This window comes from Leptodactylus fuscus, chromosome 8 (assembly GCF_031893055.1).
Source record: "Leptodactylus fuscus isolate aLepFus1 chromosome 8, aLepFus1.hap2, whole genome shotgun sequence".
Lineage (NCBI taxonomy): Eukaryota > Metazoa > Chordata > Amphibia > Anura > Leptodactylidae > Leptodactylus > Leptodactylus fuscus.
This window is the reverse complement of record NC_134272.1, coordinates 41,426,747-41,448,522: the sequence shown is the minus strand read 5'-3', so window position 1 is coordinate 41,448,522 and position 21,776 is coordinate 41,426,747. Positions and strand designations below refer to the sequence as shown.

Here is a 21,776-nt window from a genome sequence, read left to right as displayed (position 1 = left end):
AATCCAGTCCAAAAATCCCCGTAGGAACCCAGCCTAAGCAAGGCGGAGTCTGCTAAAAGCGGGCTATTAGCCTTGGAGAGCATACCTTGGGAGGCTCTTAAATGATGCAAACCTACTGTGTATGAGCACTCGGCGGACTGATGTTAACAACCCTCACTGGAAGGAGGAACATCTGGTGATCCCTCTTTCTCGCCTATTCTATTGTGCATCTCACCAGACACCCGTCTCACAAGAAGGGAAAAGGAACATCCAACTACCTGGCAGAAGATAGCGGACAGTCTGGGTGAATTTTAAACTTTACATTGAGTGCTGCATTTCTTCTACATTTGTGCCATGGAGATTATCTCCAACCACAGAGCACCCGTCAGGACTTGAACCCAGAGATTTCGGTGTCCCAGTCAGTAGCTCTTCAGCCCCTTTTGGTGAAGAGAAGTCTTCCTGAGGGGCAGTATTAGGTTCCTCAGTGGTCTGAAGAGAATCTCCGACTGCACGTTTGACATCCTGATGAGCTCCCACGTAGCAGCAGATATAGATGTGTCTGGCAGATACTCCAGATCAGAGTCAGAGGCGTCCACAGAGAAGCAGACCAAGCAGAGGGAGACGGAAATAGGTACTGAGGGTCAAGGGTGCAGAAAAGAAGCCCTTGGTAGCATAGGGACCCTCCCCCCCACCCATAACAATAATGGCAGCCTAGCAGCACCGCTGGAAGATGGAGGTCATGCTCTAAAAAGGAAGCCCTAGAGTACCGTTGGCCCTGGAGAAGTTTCTTTCTTTTTATAAACCCTAATGCACCTTGGTGATGGAGAGAGGAAGGGGAGAGGGAATTAAACACTCACCCATACTAGCTGTACTGTAATGCTTATTTTAAACCTAGTAATCTAGGTGTATCCATGAAACCATCCCTAACTACCAAACATATATAAACCTATCAGGAACAGTCCCACTGGTAAATAAACATCAAAGACACAATTTTTTGTCCAAACTATGAAAAAGTTTAGCATGCATCGCATCTTCTATCTATGCATATATCAAGAAAGATATTCCTGATGAAGCAGGGGGCGAAACGCACGTAGGGGCTGCAGGTGGAGGTTGCGGAGTCTCTGTATGCAAGTTAAATGACTACATGTGGTGATGTATCATTTCATATTAAATATATATATATATATATTATATGTATTAAAGTTATGGATTTTTGAAAGTGGCGAGTGAAAACGAAAATTCTAAAACGAAAAGCAGGTGAGAAATAAATCCAAGTGATTAAAATATTCCATAGTTCAACCATTTTAGCATACCTGTTCTGCTGACTGGGGAATATCATTCAATAAAGCAACTGGAGCATGGTATCCTGGTTTCTTCTGTGCAAATGATGCTGTAGGATCATCATCATCCTGCAAACAAAACATATATAAGAACCATTTATATTTAACATGTTTATGTTTGGCTCTGTTTACACCTGTGTTGGTTATTTCCATAGCTCTGCTCTGTGACAGGAGCACAAGTGCAGACCCCATTGACTGCAATGAATGCCATCAAGTTTCCATTATAAAGCCCATCCTTTCACTGGACAAAATAGCAGATAGAGGACCATAGCATTCTGTACTCATTCTGAGTATCAATGGAGGCTACTAGAGCTTCCAATGCAGATATGAACAAAGTCTTCAAGTACTTAAAAAAAAATATATATATATATATATATACCGTATTTTCCGGACTATAAGCCGCACATAAAAACCTACGATTTCCTCAGAAATCGTAAGTGCGGCTTATAGTCCGATGCGGCTTATATATGGATGGAAGCGGCGGCAAAGACTGCGTGCCGCTTCCATACATACATAAAAGGCACCGTAAGGGTGCATTCACACTACCGAACGCCGGCGTGTATCACAGCCGTACACGCCGGCGTTACAGCAGGGCTGCCGGACACTTCCTATTCATTTCTATGGGAGCAGGCATGCGAGCGCTCCCCATAGAAATGAATGGACAGACACTTCCCATTCATTTCTATGGGAGCCGGCATGCGAGCGCTCCCTATAGAAATGAATGGAAAAAAGCAGTCCATTCATTTCTATGGGGAGCGCTCGCATGTCGGCTCCCATAGAAATGAATAGGAAGTGTCCGGCAGCCCTGCTGTCACGCCGGCCTGAAACAGAACGTGAAACTTACCCAGCGGTGCAGGGCGGGCGGGCGGGCATTCAGGCCTCCTCTGCCTCCGATGTTCCGTCCTTCTCCTCCGGCGCTTGCTGATAATGGCCGGGGCGCATGCGCAATATCATAATGCTTCTACTGCGCATGTGCCCTGGCCATTATCAGCTTGCGAGCGCCGGAGGAGGACGGAACATCGGAGGAAGAGGAGGCCTGAATGCCCGCCCACCCTACACCGCTCGGTAAGTTTCACATTCTGTTTCAGGCTTTTATTTTAAAACGGGGGTGGGGGTGGGGGGTAGTTTAACCTAACGTTTACGGTTGGGCTCTATCAGCATGATTTTGCTGATAGAGCCCCTCCTCGCCTGCCGAGCGCTTCCAATAGAAGCGGCTGGCACGCGGGGGGGTTAAGCGGCCGCTGGCAAAGTCTGCCTGCCGCCGCTTTCAATAAGATATAATGCGCACCGGACTGCGACTTATAGTCCGGTGCGCCTTATAGTCCGTAAAATACGGTATATATATATATATATATATATATATATATATATATATATATATATATATATATATATATATTTATTTTATGGCCCCAAACCCCCTGTTAATACCTGTAAACAGCTGCTCCCTCATTTAATTCGATAATGTATTTACAGTTTAGGTAGCTGCTTCTATTAATATTGGGGTCAGAAACCATGAAAGGTCAACTTTTTAAGGGACTTAAATAGTTGTCACATAAAAAAAAAATGCTTGTTAGACCATGTAGTTTCCTTAAAATTACTCACATCTTCTTGTTCATTTGCTGCTATAGATGTCACATAACCAGTAAATCGACTGTCACTTCCACCATAAATTTCCTGATCAAAATAACCAGTTGAATCAAGCCCAACTCCTTGCGTCTCTTCTAGATTGGCCTTCTTGCCTTGAATTTCACGTATCTGTGCTTCAATATCTGTAGAGTGAAAAACAAACAAAAAAAAAAAACATTAACAGTGCAGAAAGTAAAGAAGGAATCTACTGGCACAAAGATTCAAACCAGGTGTCCCGTGAACTTTGGGAAAAGAGGATATATTCAACATAGCCTCATATATGAGGTGGATCACTAAGATACTCAGAGGAGTCACTTTGCAAAGTACATTATTGCAGAGGGCATTATTACATGCTATGTGATGGTCATATTATACACAGGATTATTACACACCAGTTCTGTAATGTCTTCTTCCACAGCCATTGACAAAAAAATAAAAAGTTAGATAGATGGTACTGGCTTCTTGTGGTACAATTTTTTATTTTTTTGCCAATGAAAGAATTACATGCCAACTTCTCTTATTCCTAGTACAACGTGTAAAAAAACTGTCATTTAAGTCTGATTTTTACACGTGTATTCTTTACACGTGCATTATGCAAAACTAAGCAGTGCAATGCTACATGAGTGAGGTCTGCATACTTCTGTGTTCTGTATTAGGCTGGGTTCAGACGAGGGGTTTTGGGCCGGATTCTGACGCGGAATCTGGCTGGAAAAAAAAAAAAAAGCCTCCCCATTGAAATCAATGGGAGCCAGTCATTTCCTTTTTCAGCGAGCAGTTTGTCCCCGCTCGAGGAAAAAAAGAAGCGACATGCCCTTTCTTCAAGCTGATTCCGCGGCTGATTCAGCTGCGGACGTCTGCCTCACAACACTCCCTCCCGACTGGACCCATTCATTTGGGCCTAATCCGGAGCGGAATGCCACAACTGGATGCTAGTGCACTGTATGCACTGCACTGGCATCCAGTCTCGGTCAGCCCTTTATTGGACCAGATTCTGAGGCAGCAACCGCGTAAATATCCGGCCCAAAAAAAAAACGTCTGAACCCAGACTTATAATTACACACTCATACATTCCAACAATCACTAGGAAAACCAGACAGACAAATACACTCTGCTAGTCTTATGTATGTAAGAGATGCTAATGCAGATACCTCTATTAATACACACACACATTGTAGCATAAGGGTAGATTAGAAGCTACTCATGTGACCATCATTTTGACAGCCTGTTCTCGCACACCATCAAAATATAGGTCAGGTCCTATATTTGACCATTTCGCCGATCCCTCCATACACTGAACTCTATGGAAGAGCCGTAAAATCAATTGCATTTCAGTCTCAGAATGTGGATGGGGTTTGGAGAAATCTCAATTACTATGATACTACTGTACATTGCAGCAGCTATCCCACTGCAAGAACACCCGTTTGTCCAGAAACTGACAGTCCATTCACACGGAGGAAAATGGCGCGTTATTTGGCGCTGAATTTTCAACGCTGAAAAAAAAGCTTCCCATTGATTTCAATGGGATCCACTTGCTTTTTTTTCCCCCCACTAGTGGAAAAAAAAAGCTAGCAGAACCCATTGAAATCAATGGGAAGCTTTTATTTTCTACGCTAAAAATTCAGCACCAAATAACGCGCCATTTTCCTCCGTGTGAAAGGACCATAAGGCTGAGGACGTATATTTTTAAAAACGTTTGCTTTTTGTTGCAGCAGATTTCCCTGCGGTTTCATGAGCAAATTTGGTAGCCACAACTAAAAAACAAACAAAAAAACAAAACCATGCAGAAACATCTGTCAAAACCCCCCCCAAAAAAACGCAGCTTTTCCACATAGCGTGGCCTCAACCTTAAAGAGGCTTTACAGGATCAAACATTTGTTTGCAATGATGCAAGATTGCAGTGCACGAAGACTTCTGTACGTAAGAAGATATACTCTGCGTTCTCCAAGAGTCTCACACCGCACATATTAATATTGTGGCTTATGCTAGTTTGAATCTCCGTACAAGATTTCAAGCAAAATTCAGCTTAAAAATTTTTTTTTAAAAAAATTGTACTTTTCTCTCCACCCTTTTTAGTGGAAACACAGCAGACCCCATTATAGTCTACTAGCTTTTACCCGCGACTTCGTCTGCGGTGATTTGAGAATTGGGCGGACACAGACGTGTGAAACTGTAAAAGTGCTGTAAAAAGTTTGGTGGCCTAGCAAATGTGATGTGTTGTATTGTGTATGTCGTGATACAGACAATGTGATGTGTTGTATTGTGTATGTCGTGATACAGACAATGTGATGTGTTGTATTGTGTATGTCGTGATACAGACAATGTGATGTGTTATATTGTGTATGTAGTGATACAGACAATGTGATGTGTTGTATTGTGTCAGACAATGTGATGTGTTTTAATGATTGAATCCCTTTAAGAAACTTTCCCCCAATCACCCCCTGCTCTTTTAACTGCGATAACAGCAGGGAGTGACCGGGGAAAGCTTGTACTACTGTAAAGAGGACCTGTGTGTGACGTCAGACGTCACTAGGGAGGCGTTTCTTCTTCTCCAAGAAGATGGAGATGTGTGGTATGTGTCCTAAGGTACTGAGAGAGGAGGAGAGGAGAATGTGAGATGCAGTGTGGAGAGTGTGTGTGTGTGTGTGTCAGTAACCTAGGAGCAGAGATGGAGGGGGAATGTTTACTGGGGCAGACGTGATACTGGGGGAGAGATGGAGGGGGAGGACATGACATGAAACTGGGGGAGAGATGGAGGGGGAGGACATGACATGAAACTGGGGGAGAGATGGAGGGGGAGGACATGACATGAAACTGGGGGAGAGATGGAGGGGGAGGACATGACATGAAACTGGGGGAGAGATGGAGGGGGAGGACATGACATGAAACTGGGGGAGAGATGGAGGGGGAGGACATGACATGAAACTGGGGGAGAGATGGAGGGGGAGGACATGACATGAAACTGGGGGAGAGATGGAGGGGGAGGACATGACATGAAACTGGGGGAGAGATGGAGGGGGAGGACATGACATGAAACTGGGGGAGAGATGGAGGGGGAGGACATGACATGAAACTGGGGGAGAGATGGAGGGGGAGGACATGACATGAAACTGGGGGAGAGATGGAGGGGGAGGACATGACATGAAACTGGGGGAGAGATGGAGGGGGAGGACCTGACATGAAACTGGGGGAGAGATGGAGGGGGAGGACATGACATGAAACTGGGGGAGAGATGGAGGGGGAGGACATGAAACTGGGGCAGAGATGGAGGGGGGGGGGGGGGGACATGAAACTGGGGCAGAGATGGAGGGGGAGGACATGAAACTGGGGCAGAGATGGAGGGGGCATTTAATCTGGGGGACATTAAACTGGGGACAACAGGAGGGGGCATTAAACTGTGGAGGTAGCTGGAGGGGGACCTGTCTGCCTCTAGTTGCCCCCAGTTTAATGTCACCCTCTAGCTACCCCTACGGTTTAATGTCTGATTCCAGCTGCCCAAGTTTAATGTCCCACTTTATCTGCCATTAATTTATTGTTCCCCTCCAACTACCCCTACTACTAACGTCCCCCTCTAGTTTCCCCCAAATCAAACTGGGGCACCAGGAGAGGGACTTAATACTGTGGGACAGTTGGAATGGAGCATTATAATGTGGGGTCATATAAAGTATGGCTAACTGTAGGAGGATTATACTTTGTGGGGGAACATGAAAAAAAATTATTGGGAATGGGCGGAGTCACTGAAGTGGGTGGAGCTAAATTTGCCATAGTGCGGTCCTCTAGAATAGTTTTAATTTCTTATGCGGCCCCATGGGGAAATTCATTGCCCACCCCTGGTCTATATAGTCTGCATGTTTCCGTGTGTAACCACTTTTTAAGTGGATAGGGTTTACATCTTACAGATCCCTAAGAGGACCCAAAGGACAGAACCCCAAATGCTAGTGTCAATCAAGCCATAGAATTGTACCTGGTTATTGTCAGCACAGATTTTATTGCTCTTAAATAGATGTATCATTTCATTTTATTGATACATGAAGCATAAGGCAGCATAAGTGTGGCAGCATACATACACTGTACTAGGAAAAGTAAACAGACATTTCTATGTACCCTAAATATTAACATTCAAAAGCATTTGTTCCATAGCCACGATATAAAAACTTCAAATAGGGACACGGCCTCAAAAACGTGACTTTATTGTATTTCAGTCATTGCCACCATTGCCTATCACGCACTAAGAAATCCATGTCGTCATTTCACGAACCTCACACTACAACACAGCCTCGTGTTCAGATCGATCAGAACGATGATACCACGCACCAAGCTGGCATAATAACACGAAATACATCATGCTGTACATGTTTATTAATCTTACCTTCGTGTGTTTTCGCGATCTTCGCCATGTTGCCTACCAGCTCTACGACGGAAGCAGAAAGTCCCACCACTTCCGCTGCATAAAATTACCACAAATGCGCATGCGCCGGCGTCTGAATGCACGCTTACAATTTCCGTCTAGCTTTATGTTTAACCCGGAAGTGTTAAGCGTAAAATGGCGCACAAGAACTGGTGGCTGAATATCACGAGACTTTGTGCGCCCTTTGTGTAGTGATACGATTGAGTCTACATCCTAATGGGCTAAAGGACCAGGTCCTTCTGTCCACTAGGATTTAGCCTGTTTTATTATAAAAGAAAGCTAAATCCGATTTGGCTAAAGGACATGTTACAGAAGTGTAATTACATAAGTGTAATTTTTTATTTTTTTTTAATTTCAAAATAGCTTAGTTTATTTATATTTTGATAGGGCCAATGTATTCCAAAGCGCTTTTCAGATTATTTGTCCTTTTTATTGGTTACATATCCCATCAATAAAAGATCTGTGGTGCTGTTTGAAGCTGCAGTGGTGCTCGCTGAAACAACTTCCATCTTACAGGCCCTATGATGTACGTTACAAGACCTGATAGCAGCTCTGTCCATTTAAAGGGATCCTATCTTTAAAACACATTTTTTTCTGAGTTACACGTCGGAATAGCCTTCAGAAAGGCTATTCTCCTATCTTCCGTTGTCTTCTCCGCACCACCGTTCCGTAGGATTCCCGGTATTTGTCGCTATGCAAATGAGTTCTCTCGCAGCACTGGGGGCGGACCCCAGTGCTCAAACAGCATTGGGGGCAGTGTTTGAAAGATAGGATCCCTTTAAATAAATGAGCTGAGCTGTGAAATCAAGCATAGTGCACTTGATCAGATGTGGACTTCTGGCACTCTGTAATTGCCTACTAGAAATAGCTAATTTTGAACAGAAGGAACAGGTCCCTTTGTCCACTAGACTTTAGCCATCTCCAGTGGTTTAATTGGGCCGGAACTCAGTTTCTGCATATCTAATAAATGCCTGTCAGCGTTTTGGCACAACTTCCAGTGGCGTAACTAGGAATGACGGGGCCCCGTGGCGAACTTTTGGCATGCCCCCCCCCCTCCCAAACGACACCGACGCCAAAGATCTTGATCGACCCCCTCCTCCGCGCTCTATTATGTCCCTTAGTAAGCCATGCACACAGTATTATGTCCATTAGTGGCCCCTGCACACAGTATTATGTCCATTAGTAGCCCTTGCACACAGTATTATGTCTGTTAGTGGCCCCTGCATACAGTATTATGTCCCTTAGTGGCCCTGCACACAGTATTATGCACCATAGTGGCCCCTGCACACAGTATTATGTCCCATAGTGGCCCCTGAATACAGTATTATCCCTCATAGTGGACCCTGCACACAGTATTATCCCCCATAGTGTCCCCTGCACACAGTATTATGCACCATAGTGGCCCCTGCACACAGTATTATGTCCCATAGTGGCCCCTGAATACAGTATTACCCCCCATAGTGGCCCCTACATACAGTATTATCCCCCATAGTGTCCCCTGCATACAGTATTATGCACCATAGTGGCCCTTGCACACAGTATTATCCCCAATAGTGGCCCCTGCGCGCAGTATTGTCCCCAATAGTGGCCCCTGCATACAGTATTATCCCCAATAGTGGCCCCTGTCACCGGGCCCCCTAATGGCCCGAGCCCTGTGGCATCCGCCTCCGCTGCCTCTATGGTAGTTACGCCCCTGATAACTTCTTAGTTTATACCGTATAATTTATGTGGTATAAACTAATAAATTATCTGACCCACAGTGCGGAACATAATAAACGTTGTTACTTACCTCTCCCAGCTCTTGAACATTTCAGGCCTACTTGGAAGATATGTCACATGGGCATGGGGCTTGCGTCCTTATGCGTCGTGACGTAAGCCCGCTGCTCAAGTGACGTCTGGTGTGCCACATGTACTACATTGAAAATGGCCGATGTGATCTACAGGGAGTGCTACTGAGCCAGGGATGGGTAAGTAACAGGTTTTTTTTGTTTCCTCCCGGGCCCTGGGTCTCCAATTATTATACTCTGGAGTCTGAAAAGACCCCAGAGTATAATAATTGTTTATGGGTGTCCACAATGGAGCATATAGTACAGTGTTCAAGGATCACTTGGGGGCATATAATACTGTGTGCAAGGGCCACTTGGGGGAAAATAAGGGTAAGTTCACACAGGGTTTTTAGACCGGATTTTGACACGGAGGCCACCTCAGAATCCAGTCCAAAAACCGTCTAGCTGCAACTGGATGCCAATGCAGTACACCGGCATTCGGTCGCAGCATTCCACTCCGAATTGGGCCTAAATGAGTGGGGCTAGTTGGGAGGGAGTGTCGCACCGCGATGGATTCCGTGGCAAGATAGGGTAGCTTGCTTCTTTTTTTCCGTGAGCGTCAAAAAAACGCTAGCGGAGAAAAGAAGTGAACGGCTCCTATTGAAGTCAATGGGAGGCGTTTTTTGGGAGCTGATTTCTGCGTCAAAATCCGGTCCAAAGAGCCCTGTGAGAACGCCGCTTAATACTGTGTGCAGGAATCTGTATGTCTGTTGGGGTTGCAGTGTGGGGGCAGGGTTTTGCCCAGGGAGGAGCTGTTATTTCAGAGTTCCCCTAAAAAAAATCCAATTTAAGCACTGGCCATCTCTATATAAGAATGCTAAATCCTAGTGGTCTAAAGGACCAGGTTCCTTCTGCCCACTAGAGATAGCTAGTTTTCAGCAGAAGGACCAGGTCCCTTATAGGTCAGGACCTATAAGTATTTGGGTGTGCTCCTCAATAATAAACTAGACTGGGCTGATCACCTGGAGGCGCTGCACGGAAAAGGCCACAGCAGACTCTACCTGCTCAGGAGGCTGAGGGCCTTCGGAGTCCAGGGGCCACGTCTTAGGGCCTTTTTTTTCGACTCTGTGGTTGCTTCAGCCATCTTTTTCGGTGTGGCCTGCTGGGAGAGCAGTATATCAACCAGGGACAGAAATAGACTTGACAGGCTGATCAGAAGGGCCAGCTCTGTCCTGGAGAGCCCCCTGGACCCAGTACAGGTGGTGGGTGACAGAAGGATACTGTTCGTGGTGACCTCCATGTGGGAGAACAAATCCCACCCTATGTATGGGACCTTGATGGCACTTGACAGCACTGTAAGTGACCGTCTGCTTCACCCCAAGTGTGAGAAGGAGCGCTATCGCAAGTCCTTCCTTCCAACCGCGACCAGGCTGTATAATCTATATCAGCCCAAGCGAAGATCACTCCGCACAGAAAACTAATGATTATGACGTCTTCCTTCTTTCTTCTTCTGTTCCTTAGCTGCTATGGACTTCTAGTATATCTTCTCTTCTCAGCATATGTGTGTCTACTTCTGTAATATATTACTGTGTATTATCCTGTAACTGTATTAAAGGGGTTGCCCCACGTCGCATACTCGCTAGCCTTCGCTGCAGTAAATTCTTCTGTCTTCCGGCTTTGTTGCATCATTGGTGGGCGGGGTTACATATGCAAAGCTAGCGGCGAGAAGTCGTCGCTTCTATGCCGCTGGCCCTGCGTGTGCGCTGCCGATGCGCTAGGTATCGGACGTACAGCCTTCACAATGTAATACAGATCTGGCAGATGCCAGGGAGTGTAGACGCCGGCACAGGTGAAGCCAGCAGCGGCAGAACCGATGCTGCTATTCCGCTCCTCCCCCTCCCCACCGGAATAGCAGCATCGCTCCTGCCGCTGCTGGCTTCACCTGTGCCGGCGTCTACACTCTCTGGCATCTGCCTCTCTATTCCAGCGGATGCCGGGTCTGTATTGGTGGCTCCTTCCCTCTGCCCAAAGTGTAAACTACCTTCCCCCTCCAGGCTCGCTCCCGTGCACTTAGCCCCTCCTCCCTCCCCCTGAGAGCAGGCTGATACATCACTTGACTTATGACCAGATAAGTCAAGGGATGTGTAAAAAAAAAAATGAATAAAGTAAGATAATGGACAAACAAAGCAGTTTTGCTGAAGCAATGTATTTAGGAAAAGTCTTACATTCCCATTAACAAGCAGTATAGATAGGATCTTTGTGATGGGACAACCCTTTTAATATGCTGCTGTAGCATGCTGAAATTTCCCCACTGTGGGGCTATTAAAGGACCTTCCTTCCTTCTTCCCTTCCCTTTCCTTTCTTTCCCTTTCTTTCCCCCACTATAAGAAAAAAAAAATACTACATCCTTGTGGGCAAAAAGACCAAGTCAGTTATCTCTGGTGCTTACATTGAAGTGAATGAGAGCACTCTCCATCACCAGATACACCTACATTCAGCCTGGCTTTGGTCAGGCTCAATGCAAAGCAGGTGAACATAACCCCTTCAATTCTTGGGACTGCTGGGGGATAGAGCCATCCAGCCACCACCAATCAGATATTTGTCCCCTATCGTATGGATACATAATAAATACTTTTCATAGCATATTCCCCTTTACAGGGTTTTATTTTAAGCATATTACCTATCACAGCAGCCATTCCCCACAGCTCCGACACTAATCTATCCTGACCGCTAGGACCCCCATGATCATCAGAACAGGGGTCCTGCATTTGTACTACTGCTCCATTCATCTCTTTGGGACTGCTGAAAAGAAGCAGAGTTCAGAATTATCTCTGGCAGTCTCAAAGAGATGAACGAATCAGTAGCACACATTGTGGATCATCGTTCTATTCATATAGGGCAGAAACAGGACATGTGATCAGTGGTGGTCCCAATGGTCAGATCCCCAGAAATTGACTTGTTATTAATAGAGGCAATAGCTTGTTGCCTCTGGTGCTAGATGCAAACATCTGTGTCCCTTGTATAGCAGCAGTGCCGGAGTACCACAGCTCTGCCCCCAATGACTAGGAACACAGCTGCAGTACTTCACCACCATCTATATACAGTTAACAAAGCTGCAGTATTAACCACCACCTGTATACAGTGAACAGAGCTGCAGTACTTTACCACCACCTATATACAGTGAATAGAGCCTTCTGCCTCCAGATCTGTCCCCTGTATAGGTTCTAGCACCGGAGACTGACTGGAAGTGCTGAATGCTGGACCCTCACTGATCTGATACTGGTGGCCCTATCTTAGGGCTCCTTCACACAGCATAAGCGCGCCGCTCATTTAAACACGTATACACGTGTCCGAGCACGGCACTTCAAAACAGAGCCCATTGATTTCAATGGAAGCGCGCGTATATCGGCATGGGATCAATGGGATCTGTTTTGAAGCGCCACGTATGGACAAGTGTATACGTGTCTAAATGAGCGGCGCACTTACGCCGTGTGAAGGGGCCCTTAAGGGAAGGTCATCAATATCAAAAATGCCCTCCAGCCCAGGAAACCTGTTTGATGAAAGTTTTTTATAGACCACAGAGAAAAAAAATGAAAACAGGAGAATGAATATTTTTAGTGATATAAAAAATTGAGAGTCTTCAGTAGTTGATACCTTTTTTAATGGCTAACAAAAAATGATGACAGATTGCAAGTTTTCGAGGCTCTAGGCCTCTTCCTCAGGTATAGTTTAAACACAATTTCTGAAGGATGCACATTTATGCAAATAGAAACACATAGGAATAGAATGCTAGGTGGGAGAGTAGATAGTAATTGGTATGCACAAGTAAACAAATCATCAGTTCACAAGGTCCTTATCAGTTCAATGAGTGTCCTTTTATGGCTGCTTTGATTAGTAACATGATGGTTTGTTCCTGTAAAAGGACATAAACCCATGAAACAGATTCAACCCCCCCTGGAGTGTATCAAAGTCATCAGCTTGTATTCATACATTTTTCTGTCTTTCTTGGATTTGAAGTTTCCCCTTAAAACCAAAATTTTCATGTCATTGATGATATTATGATCTTGGTTACAAAAGTGTTTTGGCATGGGGAGGTCCATTTTTTGCTCTGTAATTGTGTGGCAGTGTGAATTCATCCGCATTCTAAGTTTCTGACCAGTCTCCCCCACATACAGGCCCCCAGTGGGACATTTGGTGTATAATATTAAATACACCACATTAGGTGTGGTGCACGTGTAGGTACCTGGGATCTTGTAGTCCTTCTTGGAATTGGGGATCTTTATCTTGTCGGTGGTCAGTATGTGCGGGCATGTTTTGCACCTTTTCTGTCTGCATGGAAACATTCCTGTTGTGGTAGGAGGTGACAGTGAGCTGTTGATAACCATATTCCTGAGATTTGGTGGCTGTCTAAAGCACAGGAGAGGGAGGTCTGGAAATATGGATTGTAACCGGTCGTCTTTTTGCAGTAGTGGATGTAGTTTGCGTGTAATTCCTCTTAGCATCTCCAGGTGTGGGTTGTGAGTGATGACCAGTGGCACCAGATTGCTTTCCTGTTTGGTATTGTATTTTAATAACTCCAATGCTGCAAGAGAAATTTCCAGAGCCGCCTCTATCTTCGCCTGGAACAGCCTCTCCCTGCGCCTTCTTTCGGCGCTGGCTTCAAACTTCTAGGCATGCGTAGTCGGCTCTGCCGACGGGCCTCAGACAGAGCTGACTGCACATGCCTGCCGCAATTTTCCTGTGGCCACTTAAACAATAAACTGGTATAAGCGGCCATTTTCTTGTTGTTGCGCAGGCATGCACAGTCGGCTCTGCCCAAGGCCCAAGTATGAAGCTAGCACCGGAAGAAGACGCAGGGAGAGGCCGTTCCAGGCGAAGATAGAGGCGGCGCTGGAGATTTCTCTCACAGCATTGAGGATGCTCTTAGTGCTGCAAGAGAACTCATTTGCATACAGAAGAAAACCGGAATTTCTATCGAACAGTGGCGCGCAGAACACATCTAAAGGTAGGAGAAGAACTGTCCCAGATTCAGAAGGCCAGTCCCATATTCCAGGTCCTGTCCCAGTAGACGGGAATCATGTCCTGGTTTCATCTCATCTGTGTCTTCTCTAGATGCAGATGAGTTGAATACAAGAATTACATAGTTACATAGTAGATGAGGTTGGATCAAGACATCAGTCCATCAAGTCCAACCTATAACCCTACAATACCCTACACTGGTGATCCAGGGGAAGGCAAAAAAAAAACCATGAGGCTCATGCCAATTGCCCCATTTCAGAGGAAAAAATTCCTTCCCGATTCCAATCTGGCATTCAGTATAAAAACCCTGGATCAACGTGTCCTTAAAATCTAGAGTCCATAACCTGTAATATTGTCCTCTTCAAGAAAGACATCCAGGCCCTCTTTGAATTTGTTTAATGAATCCACCATCACCCACTTTCTGGGGCTGAGAGTTCCAGAGCCTCGTTGTTCTTAATGTGAAGAATCCCCTTCTATGTTGCTGGTGAAACTCTATCTCCTCCAGACGTAGAGGATGTCCTCTTGTCACTGTCACTGGCCTAGGAGTAAAAAGATCCTTAGAAAGTTCTTTGTATTGTCCCTTCATGTATTTGTACATTGTTATTAGATCTCTCCATAGACGTCTTTTCTCTAAACTGAATAACCCCAAGTTTGTTAATCTATCGTTGTACTCAAATCCACCCATTCCCCTAATCATTTTGGTTACCCGTCTTTGCACTTTTTCAAGTTCACTCATGTCTTTCTTGTACTGTATATCGGGGTCCAAAATTGCGCACAATATCCTAAGTGTGGCCGTACCAGTGATTTGTATAGAGGCATATCTTTGTTCTTGCCATGAGAATCTAGACCTCTTTTGATGCATCCAATATTTTTATTTGCCTTGGCAGCAGCTGCCTGGCACTGGTCACTAAAGGTAAGCCTGCTGTCTACCAATATTCCCAAGTCTTTTTTTCATTGGCAGTCTTACCAAGTAATTTACTATTAAGTACATAATCATACATTTTATTATGTAAACCAAAGTGCATTACTTTACATTTTTCAACATTAAGCTTCATTTGCCAAGTCTCCATGCCTGCTTCCAGCTTCCTTAGATCCCCTTGTAATATTCTACTTTCCTCCTCATTATTGATTATCTTAGAAAGTTTTGTATCATCTGCAAATATGGAGACCCTGCTTTGTAAATCTTCTACCAGGTCATTAATAAAGATATTAAACATGAGAGGACCTAATACTGACGGCAGTGGAACCCCACTGGTGACTGTGACCCAGTCTGAATATTTACCATTAAAAGGATCCTATCATTCAATCACAATTTTTTCTCATTAACACATCGGAATAGCCTTTTGTTTTCTTCTCCGTGCCCCGTTTGCTTGAAAATCCTGTTTCTGTCAGTATGTAAATGAGTTCTCTCGCAGCACTGGGAGCAGGCCCCAGAACTCAAACAGCACTGGGGGTGTCCCTAATGCTGCCAGAGAACTCTGCAGCACCACCTCCATCTTCTTCTGGAACGAGGCCTTCACCGCGTCATCTTCCGGCAGTGGCTTGTAACTTCTAGGCCTAGGGCAAAGCCGACTGCGCATGCCCGCGGCCACAAGAAAAATGGCCGCTTACACAGTATTGTGTAAGAAGAAGACAGGCAGATTGTCCTATCTGTTCCCCTAATAATTGAATCTCTTACTAAGAGGACCTGTCTAGTCTTCTCTGCACTCCTATCCCCCTTCTTACTGAAGCAGACATTCCCCTGGCTTTCAGAGCAAATGTCATGCTGTGTTACCCCTGTACTAACATCCCCCTCATCTGCCAATTTAGCAAACTTGTTGGGGTGTGCCAGTTCAGGACTAACCTCCCTGGCACTCTTCCCTCTACCCGACTGCTTTCTAACTGTCACCCAGCTGGCTGCCTCATGTTCCTGCACCATCCATGCTACCATAACCCTCTGCACCCTCTGTGAGCAACAAACTCCTTTCCAAGTTATCAATGGATCTCAGTGTTATAATTTTCTCATTTAGATCTATGATCTGGGCAACGTGCTTGCATCCTGCATAGCAGTATGCCCCCTCAAGCTGCTGCTCAAGCAGAGAATACATGTTGCAAGATGCACACTGGACAGCATTGGTAAGTATGGAACACATCTTACCTGATGGTGAATATTACAGCAAAACAAACAATACAATTAAAGGGTTTTCTTGTAAAGTACCTAAATCTAAAGTCACTTAATCTTAAATGACACTTAGACCAAAACCACACTTAGGAACAAAACACACTCAAGCTCACACACTTGCTTTATACTTAGCTTTTTAAAGCTGCTCCAAGCTGGAGAGAAAGCTGCAACTGATTCCACTGATTTCTCTGGTTGCAAAGGGAATGCACACAGCAAACAGCAGCAGTTTATCCAACTTAATTCGGTAACCAGCTCCATCTGGTTACCTGTGTCTTACACTGATGGCTTCCCCCTTCAATAAAAAATAGACTTGTGACTATAAAAAGTAACAATACCCTTCTATACACCCCTGAACACTATAATTGTCACTTAATCTTAAGTTACACTTATGCTAGGTTCACACAAGCGTTTGGGTTCTGTTCTTTAGGTAAGAGCTGTTAGGTCTGACTCTCCCTACTTGTAGGCCAATTATTCTGACTGTCCATTTTGGTTGTTGGTTTACAACTGGAAATCCTGGCAGATGATTTCCACCTCTAGATACTTTGTACTGGGGAAGACTTTCTTTACAAAGATGACTGTGGACTCTGGTCTAAATCATAGCTGAGGACATCGACCATGCAGGACTCCCTCCTGGGAAGTGGCTATATCTAACTCTCACACGACCTGGTACAGCAGGTCACTATGAGGACACCTCTGCAGATCACAGTGGGAACTACTAAACTTGGAGGCTAAGCTCCAACACCGATGGCTTGTGGCGTGAGGTCATAATACAACACACTGGTGTTTCACTTCCATAATGACTCAGAGAGTCACCTAGCACACAACTCTTAGGATGGGAATCCACCCCCTCAAAACAGCACACATAATTGGATATACACAGGGTCGGACTGGCCCGCCGGGGAATCCCCCGGTAGGCCCCGAGCCTTCGCTATCAGTCCTCGTTTTTCCCAATGCAGATGCATTGACCAGGGGCCCGATCGGGATGTCAGGGGCCCGTTCGGGCCCCTGGCCAATGCATTTGCATTGAGAAACTGAGGACTGATAGTGGTCCGGGGCCTGATATGTAACCTTGGGGCCCCAGGCTGCCGGCAGCACTGTAATGATTAAAGATGGCCGGCTGCCGGCAGTTTCCCAGGGCCCCGACACTTACACAGGGGCCTCCTGCCCGGTATACTTTACAGGGAAAGTATACATCGGGACTGAGGACCCTCTTTGCAGCAGCTGCAGCTTCCTCTATCTCGATCCTCCAACTCTCTGTGCAGCCCGGAATTCCCCCCCCCTCACAGCAGTGAGTCATTGCTTATCCCTTACATCGTACAGTGTGGGGACAGGAGCAGTCTATGGCCGTGCTGCACTTCCTTCTTCATAAATGTGAGTGTATTCTATTTTTTTTTTTTTTCGGTAACTGTAATAATTAATATGTATATGTTTATATTTGTTTAACCCTTAAGTACTATCATGGTGTCTATCATACACCAGTACTATACACATAGCATTATGATAGACACCATAATAGTACTTAAGGGTTAAGGTATGTGACTTGTATACTGTGTGAGTACTGTATGATTGTATACAGGTATGTATACAATACCTGTATGTGTGAGTGAATTTATAGAAATGTATATACGTTATTATATATATGTGTGAGTATATATGAGTGTATATCTATCAGTGTGTAGGCATATAGTGTGTGCAAACCTATCCACACATTGCAGAAAAATACACACAGTGGACACACTGCAATTTCCAAAACTGTTGCGGTTTTGGTAATCGTAGCATGTCACTTATACCTACAGAATCACCTATAGTGTCCCTATAGGTATAAAGGAAGCAGAAAGTCCTCAGAGGAAAGCTTTGCGGAATTTCTGCAAAAAGCGCTGGGGGAAAACTGATGCGTTGCCGCTGGGGGTTTTCCTGCAGCGCTTTTTTGCTGCGGGACACTGTGTTAAGTTCACACAGAGTTTTTTGGTCAGGATTTTGAGGCCGTATTTGCCTCAAAATCCTGACCAAAAAGACGGCTCCCATTGAAATCAATGGGGGCCGCTCAGGAGCTTTTTCCGGGAGCTGGCTTGTGCCTCGCGATTCGGCCTGAAGACACTCCCTCCTCCGGACTAGGCCCATTCATTTGGGCCTAATCCGGAGCAGAGAGCGTGGTTGGATACCGGTGCAGTGCACCGGCTTTCAGTCGTGACTCCCCGGTTTTTGGATTGGAACCTGAGGTGGCCTCCACCTCAGGTTCTGATACAAAAAAACCCTGTGTGCACTTACCCTCAAGAATTTATCCATCTTTCTAATATTGATGGCCTGTCCTTAGGATAGGCCATCAATATTACATCTGTGATGATACAACAGCCAGGACCTCTGCAGATCAGCTCTTCCAGGACAGCGTGGCTACAGGTAATGGTAAGGGCTAGTACATACGGGGGCGGTATAGCGGGTTTTGGCACTGAGAGTGACGCGGTGAGCCGCGTGACTCTTGGGTCAAAACTCGCCTGCCACAACTGTTGCGGTCGCGGCTTCCCCCCCTGGAATTGGCTCAAATGAATGGGCAACTCCGGAGGTTGCTGCCACCAGGCGGATGCCGCGGCTCACTGAGCCATGGAATCCACCTGAAGAAAGGGCAGCCCGCTTCTTTTTTCAGTGAACGGCAGCATGCCGCTCACGGAAAAAAGAAGCCTGGAGGTCTACATAGACCACCATTGTGAAGGAGCGGATTATGACGTGGATTATGCGCCATAATCCGCCCCTTCTGTGCCCGTGTGAACGGGCCCTTACATTCTAGGAGCCATGCTGCTCACATTCCATACAGTGTGTAGTAGTGGGTTTAGGTACTGTGGTGGTGCACATCGTGTGGTGGTTGAGCAGCATGGCTCCCGACATGTTTTTAACTTTAGTCGCCCTGTCTCAGTAACGCTGGTCAGCAGGGGTCCTGATGGAGGGCCCCTAGAAACAATTCCACTGGTGGGCCCTAGACACCCCAGTCCGACACTGGATATACAGTACAGGTTAGTGAGGCACACTATGATGATATAGTATTCGGGTAGGCTGGAGCAGTACATGAGCACTACTGGAAACACTTCAGGCTCTGTTCACATACACAGCCTGCACTTAGTAAACATCGCAAAATAAATAAATTTGATGTCTTTAGGAATGACTTAATAACTCAATCTAGGATACACTTAGTCCAAATAGTCCAGGATATCTCATTGTAGACTATTTAGTCTATAGCAGTGTCAAATAAAACAGCTTGTGGCTGTAATCTGTATGGGGTGCATTATAAAACTTTACCATTATACATACTAGTATTGTATTTTATAGTGTATTTTATAGTGTATTTTATAATGCTCAGTATATTGAGATGTTAAAGGGATCCTAGCATTAGAATCCCTTTTTTTCTAACACATAGAAATAGCCTTAAGAAAGGCTATTCTTCTCCTACCTTTAGATGTCTTCTCCGCACTGCCGTTCAGTAGATATTCCGTTTTCCGTCTTTATGCAAATTAGTTCTCTCACAGCACTGGGGGCGGACCTCGGGCAGAGCCGACTGCACCTGCGCGTGGCCATTTTTTTGTGGCCGCTTACTACAAGAGCTCGTGTAAACGGTCACAAAAAAATGGCCGCGCGCAGATGCGGTCGGCTCTGCCTGAGGCCCACAGGCAGAGCCGACTGTGCATGCGTAGAAGATTGAAAGCCAGGCCGGAAGACGGCGCATAGAGGCTGGTTCCTGAAGAAGATGGAGGCGGCGCTGGAGGGTTCTCTCACAGCATTGGGGACGCCCCCAGTGCTGTTTGAGAGCTGGGGCCCGCCCCCAGTGCTGCAAGAGAACTCATTTGCATAAAGACGGAAAATGGAATATCTACCAAACGGTGCCACAGAGAAGACATCTAAAGGTAGGAGAAGAATAGCTTTTGTTAAGGCTAATCCTACATGTTAGTTATAAAAAAAAGGGATTCTAATGATAGGATCCCTTTAAAGGGGTTGTCCACAAATTACAGTTTTCTGCAAGGAGGTTGTGGAAGGTGAAAAATAAGAAAAAGAAAACCCATATTCACTTGTCCCTGGTACTCTGGTGTCTCCCACAACTGTCCAGTCCAGTGCATCCGGGGGCTTGTTCTGGCAGATGCCATCGTCGCTCTTGACTGCTGAGGCCAATCAGCGGTCTAAGGAAGGGACACTGGACATAACAGGTGACGTATGTAAGTGACATCCTGGTTCCTTTTCTTAGGCTGCTAATTGGCCTTAGTGGTTATGTGTGGCGAGCATTGCTGCTAGAATAAGCCCCGGGGCACCACTGTGCTGGACAGGTTTGGGAGAGCCAGGGGCAGGCAAATGTGGATTTTATTTTTCATCTTCCCTGTCCTCCTTGCAGAAACCTGTAATTCCTGGATCAACCTCTTTGAAGGATTAGGCCCAACACAGTGAAACACAGCTAAAAAAAAAAAAAAAAAATACTAGAGGAAAAAAAAACTACAAAAATACAATTTTTTTTTTCCCCAGTGTTTTTCATTGAGCTTTTGATGCATTTTCTCCCCCTATTAAATAATGTGGAAATTCTGCAGATAAATTAACTTGCTGTGGATGAGATTAAATAATGACATTTTATTCACTTTTCCTCGCAAATTGTTGTATTTCCGTCATAAACGCTGTTAGAAAGCAGATTTTTGTTGTTGTTGTTGTTGCAGATTTTGTTGCTGTTCTTTGAGCCAAAGCTAGTACTGGATTAAGTAGAAGGGAGAAGTATAAGAATTTTCTATATATTTCACAATCCCTTTGTAGCCATTCTTGGCTTTGGCTCAAAAACTAAAGCAAAATCTGCAATTAAAAAAGCTGCTTTTCCACAAAGTGGGGCCTTAGCATTAAGGTCGGGGCCCACGTAAGATAAATGGTCATTTTACAGTAACTGCAAAGTGTAGTCCTAGGAAAAATAGCTTACAGCGCTGCGGCTGAGTTCACATGGAGTTTTTTGGTCAGGAATTTGGTCAGGAAACTGACTCAAATTCCTCCTCAAAAAAACGGCTCACCATATAGTCCTATGGTGAGACGTTTTTAGGAGGAGGAATTTGAGTCAATTTCCTGACCAAATAACTCTATGTGAACGCAGTTAGGCTAAGGCCCCACTGGGCGTAAATGCAGCGCTAAAGCGCTGTGGAAAGAACCGCTGCGTGAATGCTTTACGGTTCTTTCCGCAGCACTTTTAAGAGAAAGTTCACAGTGTTTTCCTCTGCGGACTTTCTCTTAACCTTATATCTACGGGAAAGCCGCCGGTGTTTCCGTAGATATAATTGACATGCTGCGATTTGCAAATCTCATCCACTTTGCCTGCACTGTATAACGCCACGATTTTTCCTGCAGCGTCTCCACTGCAAGTAAATCACGGCGTTTATGCCCAGTGGGGCCCCGGCCTTACAGTGCAAGGCAGGAAAAGGTTAATTGCTGGCTGATGTTATGAAGGGTTGCTGTTTCTCTTTTATCCTCTT

The 21,776-nt window shown here is 45.4% G+C and overlaps 1 protein-coding gene across 1 annotated transcript in view; it reads right to left on the bottom strand.

Annotated features, from left to right (window-relative positions):
- SF3B1 (splicing factor 3b subunit 1) overlaps window positions 1-7,398 on the bottom strand; it is a 41,043-nt gene extending 33,645 nt beyond the window's left edge. The window contains exons 1-3 of the mRNA XM_075285121.1: window positions 7,315-7,398; window positions 2,925-3,091; window positions 1,293-1,388 (exon numbers count right to left, since the gene is read on the bottom strand). Coding sequence (XP_075141222.1) covers window positions 1,293-1,388; window positions 2,925-3,091; window positions 7,315-7,342 — 291 coding nt within the window. The 5' untranslated portion in view covers window positions 7,343-7,398. The remainder of the gene's footprint in view (window positions 1-1,292; window positions 1,389-2,924; window positions 3,092-7,314) is intronic.
- Between the last annotated feature and the right edge of the window lie 14,378 nt (window positions 7,399-21,776).